Raw genomic sequence first — 6858 nt, 5'->3', positions numbered from 1 at the left:
AAATATGAATATTAATGAGAATAACTCCAGGATGACCTTTGACCCCTCCCTCATCAGTTAAAGAGGCGTCAGACTGACAGGAGGCGGAGCCAAGAATACCTGAACCAGGTGGACAAACGATGATGTCACACTTCAGAGGAAGTGTAGGTAACTCTGAGTGTGTTTGTTTTATGTGTTTGATGAGGCCCAGGCGGGCGGGGTTTACTGCAACAACAGCAACTTTAAGAGTCTGAACTCAAAGGTCCGTCAGTGCGTCAGCTTTCAGGTATTTTTATAGCCCCGCCCACCTGCCAATCACTCAGACCTCATCATGAAGAACAGGTGTTTACCTGCAGAGCCTGATTGATTCCTCTTCATCACAACATCTTCATATCTGAAGATATTTCTGCCCAGAAGCTGCTAAAAGTTTATAAAACCAACAGAAAACACGTTAATTACTGTAATTATTGTTTTTATGCTATTCTGACAAACTCCGTCTGCTGAGGAAGACCATGAGCTGTGGTTGAAAGCTCAGGAAAAAGCCAGTAAGTGGACCTTGCCAAGATAAAGTTTCCAAGGTTAAATGTTGTTTTAATGTTGTTTTAATGTTGTTTTAATGTTGTTTTAATTAAATTGAAATTATTTTTTTTATGTTGTAAAGAAAACAATCTCACCTCAAGGTCCATTTAGTAGCTGTTCAGGAGCTTTTGATCGTGTCACATGGTCTTCTTTAAAGCACTTTGAGAAGTTCTTAAAAGCTTATTATTTTATATATTAATTAGAATATGAATGTTGTCATTTTTATGATTTTTCATGCGTTTTTCTTTCAGATTATTAGTGAATTATTTTCATCTGCAGACATGATGTTTTTGTTTTGCTGTTGTTTTATGATCTTTGTCTCCAGACTGAAATAAAATGACTCCAGATAAACATGAATTATGTCAGATATATTCTGATAACTTGATTATTGTTATTATTTGGTGTCTATTGATCAATAAGTTGTGATCTTGATCAAACATCCAAACAGACTCAAACTACAAACTGCATTAAACATCTTCAGTAACATTCATCCACATCTGCTCCACAGCTGGATTCAGAGTCCTGCAGATGTTCAACATTCATCTGAATAATATCGATTAATACATGAAATCTGCTTTTCATGCGGCAACAAGTGATTAAATGAGTTGAAGGCACCGGAGAGTTTTATCCCGGGATAAATCACTTGTCCCGGTTCAGAGAGAGGACGAAGGGCACCAGGGCTCCTCTGGCCTCGGCGGGGGAGGGCAGGACCTCCGGCAGGAAGCCCTCCCGCTCCTCCCGGACCTCGAACTGCAGCGTCTGGCTCCGGTTGACGCAGTAGATCCGGTCCCCGAGCACCGCGCAGCGGAACGGCAGCGGGTTGTCCAGCGGGAAGGACGCGCCGCCGTGCCACACCTTCACCACCGTGTTGTACTTGTACACGCTCACCCCCGCGCGCTCCCGGTCCACGTCGAAGCGGTACACGAGGCTGCGGTGCGCCACCATGTCCGTGGACCTCCGCCGGCTCTCGTTGAACGGACACTCCTCCCACTCGTCCCGGCGGGAGTCGTAACGCAGCAGCCGGTAGAAGAGCGAGCCGCCGGACACGAACAGCTCCCCGCCGCACGACGTCGCCTCGTGCGCAACAGCGAAGGAGCCTTTGGGCAGCGGAGCTACCGGACTCCACCTGTCCGCGCGCGGGTCGTACCGCTCCACCGTGAACAGACACTCCCCCCCGATGGCGTACAGGTGACCGTCCATGGACACCAGCTGCAGCTGGCAGCGCGGCTGCGTCAGCGGGCGGATCTGACTCCAGGCGCCGGTCAGCGGGTTGAAGCAGAACACCCGGTCCGACGCCTTGGAGCGGCCGTCCCCGTGCGCCCGCATCCCCCCCGCCACGAACAGGTAGTTGTACATGGTGCACATGCCGAAGCCTTTAGTCGGGACCTCCTCCGGCAGGCTGGTCAGCACCTCCCACCGCCGGCTGTCCGGGTGGAGGCAGAACACCCGCCGCTGGTTGGTGTCCTCCGGGGCGGGCAGCAGCGGGCTCTGCGGCCGGCTGCTCTCGCGGCTTCCCGCGCGGTCATTCACCTCGCTGCTCTCGGCCACCGCCAGGACCTTCGTCCCCTCCATCCTACGGGCCAGGATGAGCTCCCTCTCCCCGGCAGTCAGCCGGCCGTACACCCCGGGAGTCCGCAGCACCTGCAGGTAGTGCGCGCTCATGTAGCGGTACACGCGCTCCCGGACGCCCGCCGCGCCTTCGCTCTTGGCTTTTGTCAGCAGCTCGAAGCAGTTCTCCGCACTGATCTGCGGCGACATGGCTGCAGCTGCTGAGCCGAGGTGCGAACACTGATCCCCGGAGGATGTGTCTGACTCTTTACCCTCTCTGGCCTCCATTCGTTCCGGATCTTTTGCGGATCAGATCGATCAGCTGTCCGCGCTAATTATGCGTCTGCAGATCCACTTCTTTCTTTTCCAGACACAAAAACGCCCCTCTCCTCCTCCTCCTCCTGTTGTATTCTGTCTGTTGCTTCAAGTTTTCCTTCCTCCTCTTCACACACACACCAGACCCTCCTCTTGTTTAATAACCGTCTCCTCTGGCTCTTCTCCTCCTCCTGCAGCGGGGCGCGGTGCCTGCTTGAAGCCGGGTTTCCCCGCCTGCTGTCCGGGGAGCTTTGCAGCCTCTCCCCGCCGCAGAGCCCGGAGCAGTCTGCGGACACAAAGGCGTTCAGTGACCGTGTGGACTCTCCCTCCTCTTCCTCCGTCAGCTCCACACTGACTGGACTCTGTGTCTCTCTGTAGACGCCCCTGATGATGCTGACGGAGGGAAACACCGATCTGTCCTCTGAGAACACTCTGAGAACAACGAGTCTCTGCAGAACCTCACGGAGGGTTTCCGAACCGCACAATGAACAAATACTTCATGTTTTCAGGGTTTTACTCAGAAACAGTCACCTTTTATTACCAGAGAGTCTTCTTGTCATTTCATTTGATTCATTCTGTAGCAGCTATGAGCTATAAAACATTACAAAAAACAAGACAAACAGAATATAAGTTGACAGAAAACATTCTTCATATATTTGGGCTGAACGCAGACATGTTGTTAAGAATGAATTCTCAATAAAAATACACAAGAAAGAACAAACACATGGGAATGTTCACAGAAACATACACAGAATTCAAAGGGAACCATAAGATTGATTATTGAGATGTTGGTGATGACAATTTTGATACAGAAGAAGAAGAAGGGAGGATGTTTTTATTCCAGTTATGTTCAGAAAAAGGATCTTAAACCACAGTTATTGTTGAAAGCAGCTCTGTGAGGAAGCAGGTGATCATATAACTGACAGATTACAGTTCTTTACTGTTACAGTTATATTTTATACACAAATGACTGTCAATAAGTGTGAAAACGGTCATATCTTGAAATTCGCAGATGACACAGTCATATTCAGCCCGTTGAACGGTGATGAAACATCTCACATCCTGTTGTGGTTGACTTTCTGAAACGGTGCTGAGAAGCTTTGAATCCCATGTTTCTGCCTTCTGGCTCCTTTCAGACACAACCAACAGACACAAACACTCTTTTCTACCCTCTGCTGTTAAATTCAGCAAGATGAAGCTCGTCTCAACACTTTTACATGAATTTCTTGCATTTGAGCTGTTTGACTTGTAGCCTGCATGGGGACAATAAAGTTATTGAATCTTGAATCTTGCTCACACACTGAGGCTGTTTACACTTGGTTTTAAAATGCGTTTTCAGTGATTTAATCACAAGTGGACAGCTGAGACACGTCACCGGTCACACCTGTCGTGTCTGTCGTGCGTCTCCAGCTGATCAGCTGTGTTCAGATTACTGCTAGAAGGTCAAAGAGTCCTGCGCACAGTTATTACGTCAGTCCAGTGATGGACTCTCAGGGGCAGAAAAATATAAAAGGCAGCTGATACCTTCAATGAACCCTCACTTCACCGTGTTTTTCTCCCATACAGTTCACACTATAGGGCACCTTTTTGCATTGAGAGGGCATCAAATCAGTATGTTAGACTTAGGGGGACCCTAAATTGCACTTTTACCTTTATTTTTTTGGTCACTAGAAGGGCAGCAGAACCTCCAGCTCACCTCATTACAGCAGCATCATGGGACTCCGCATTACATCCTCTCCATTTAAAGGGCTCATCATGTTTTCTCATTTCTGTGGGTCTTTACAGGCACGATCACATTTTCCTCCACTATAAAGGCACCATGAGGACTCTTCATTCCATATTGTCACATATAGAGACTCTGTAGGACATTTCATCCTGATTTACACATAACTAGTCAATACAGGACTTTAGTATGTTTTCTCCTTGGTGAGGGAACCTCAGAGGACACTTTACTGGTATTGTTTGCATACATGTACATGTTCCAGCTGCACTGCTGAAAGGTGTTATACTAATTAAATTTGACTGACATTACATTTTAGTTACTAGTATCAGTGATCCTATGGGAAAAGCAACATCATATAAAGATAAAATATGAAATGTGTGTTGTGTAATAATCTCCTCATGTTGCTGCTGCAGAGAGAAGAAGCTTCTATGTTCAACATGTGGATGATTTTCTGCAGGAACACCGTCGATGCAGCTGATCATCTCTGATCCTGCAACCAACACCAAAACATCACAAACACAGAAAACATCTTTTAAAAACGAGACGATGAAGTCAGGATGCAAAAAATGAAACTCTGCAGGAAAATGTTTATTTGTGAATAAAAATATATGAGATGTAGAAATGAAACGTCAACACAAATGATTGATTAGAAGATGATCATATCATCATTTACAATATAAATGATTTGATTCACAGAAAAACTAAAATACATATAAAACATGGACTCACAGAAATTTAAAACCAAATCTTAAAAAATTACAGAATTGAAAAAATAGAAAATAAAAATGATCAGAAAATGAACCAATAACCTGCAGGAATAATGAAACAGCTCTATCTAGTGGAGAAAACTCAGTTTCACATCATATTTAGAGATCCTGCTGTAAAAGTCTTAAACATTAAACTGTTACTGTTACTGTTAAACTGCTGTTAAACTACTGTTAAATTACTGTTAAATTACTGTTAAATTACTGTTAAACTACTGTTAAACTACTGTTAAATTACTGTTAAACTACTGATAAACTATTATTAAACTGCTGTCAAACTACTGTTAAATTACTGTTTACCTACTGTTAAATTACTATTAAACTGCTGTTAAACTACTGTTAAACTACTGATAAACTACTGTTAAACTATTATTAAACTGCTGTTAAATTACTGTTAAACTGCTGTTAAATTACTGTTAAATTACTGTTAAATTACTGTTAAATTACTGTTAAACTGCTGTTAAACTACTGTTAAATTACTGTTAAATTACTGTTAAATTACTGTTAAACTACTGTTAAACTACTGTTAAATTACTGTTAAACTACTGATAAACTATTATTAAACTGCTGTCAAACTACTGTTAAATTACTGTTTATCTACTGTTAAATTACTATTAAACTGCTGTTAAACTACTGTTAAACTACTGTTAAACTACTGATAAACTACTGTTAAACTATTATTAAACTGCTGTTAAATTACTGTTAAACTGCTGTTAAACTGCTGTTAAACTACTGTTAAATTACTGTTAACTATCGTTAAACTACTGTTAAACTACTGTTAAACTACTGATAAACTACTGTTAACTATCGTTAAACTACTGTTAAACTACTGTTAAACTATTATTAAACTACTGTTAAACTGCTGTTAAACTACTATTAAATTACTGTTAAACTACTGTTAAACTGCTGTTAAACTACTGATAAACTACTGTTAACTATCGTTAAACTACTGTTAAACTACTGCTAAACTACTGATAAACTACTGTTAACTATCGTTAAACTACTGTTAAACTACTGATAAACTACTGTTAACTATCGTTAAACTACTGTTAAACTACTGCTAAACTACTGATAAACTACTGTTAACTATCGTTAAACTACTGTTAAACTACTGTTAAACTATTATTAAACTACTGTTAAACTGCTGTTAAACTACTATTAAATTACTGTTAAACTACTGTTAAACTGCTGTTAAACTACTATTAAATGACTGTTAAACTGCTGTTAAACTACTGCTAAACTACTGATAAACTACTGTTAACTATCGTTAAACTACTGTTAAACTACTGTTAAACTATTATTAAACTACTGTTAAACTGCTGTTAAACTACTATTAAATTACTGTTAAACTACTGTTAAACTACTGTTAAACTATTATTAAACTACTGTTAAACTGCTGTTAAACTACTATTAAATTACTGTTAAACTACTGTTAAACTGCTGTTAAACTACAGTTAAACTACTGTTAAACTATTGTTAAACTGCTGTTAAACTACTGTTAAATTACTATTAAAATGCTGTCAAACTACTGTTAAACTATTGTTAAAATGCCGTTAATCTACTGTTAAACTACTGGTTAACTACTGTTAATCTACTGTTAATCTACTGTTAATCTACTGTTAAATTACTGGTAAACTACTGTTAAACTACTGTTAATCTACTGTTAATCTACTGGTAAACTACTGTTAAACTGCAGTTAAACTAATGTTAATCCACTGGTAAATTACTGATAAACTGCAGTTAAACTACTGTTAAACTACTGTTAATCTACTGTTAATCTACTGGTAAACTACTGTTAAACTGCAGTTAAACTAATGTTAATCCACTGGTAAACTACTGATAAACTGCAGTTAAACTACTGTTAAACTACTGTTAATCTACTGTTAATCTACTGTTAAACTACTGTTAAACTACTGTTAATCTACTGTTAATCTACTGGTAAACTACTGT

The 6858-nt window shown here is 41.2% G+C and overlaps 1 protein-coding gene across 1 annotated transcript; it reads right to left on the bottom strand.

The window, feature by feature from the left end:
• Positions 1-839: 839 nt before the first annotated feature.
• On the bottom strand, positions 840-3824 carry LOC121881919 (kelch repeat and BTB domain-containing protein 11-like). The gene has a single exon (XM_042389747.1). It carries the CDS (start codon positions 2392-2394, stop codon positions 1198-1200), a length of 1197 nt encoding a protein of 398 aa, XP_042245681.1. The 5' UTR covers positions 2395-3824; the 3' UTR covers positions 840-1197.
• Between the last annotated feature and the right edge of the window lie 3034 nt (positions 3825-6858).

This window comes from Thunnus maccoyii, chromosome 17 (assembly GCF_910596095.1).
Source record: "Thunnus maccoyii chromosome 17, fThuMac1.1, whole genome shotgun sequence".
NCBI classification, from domain to species: domain Eukaryota; kingdom Metazoa; phylum Chordata; class Actinopteri; order Scombriformes; family Scombridae; genus Thunnus; species Thunnus maccoyii.
The sequence above is the reverse complement of the archived record's forward strand: the minus strand, read 5'-3'. Positions and strand labels throughout refer to the sequence as shown.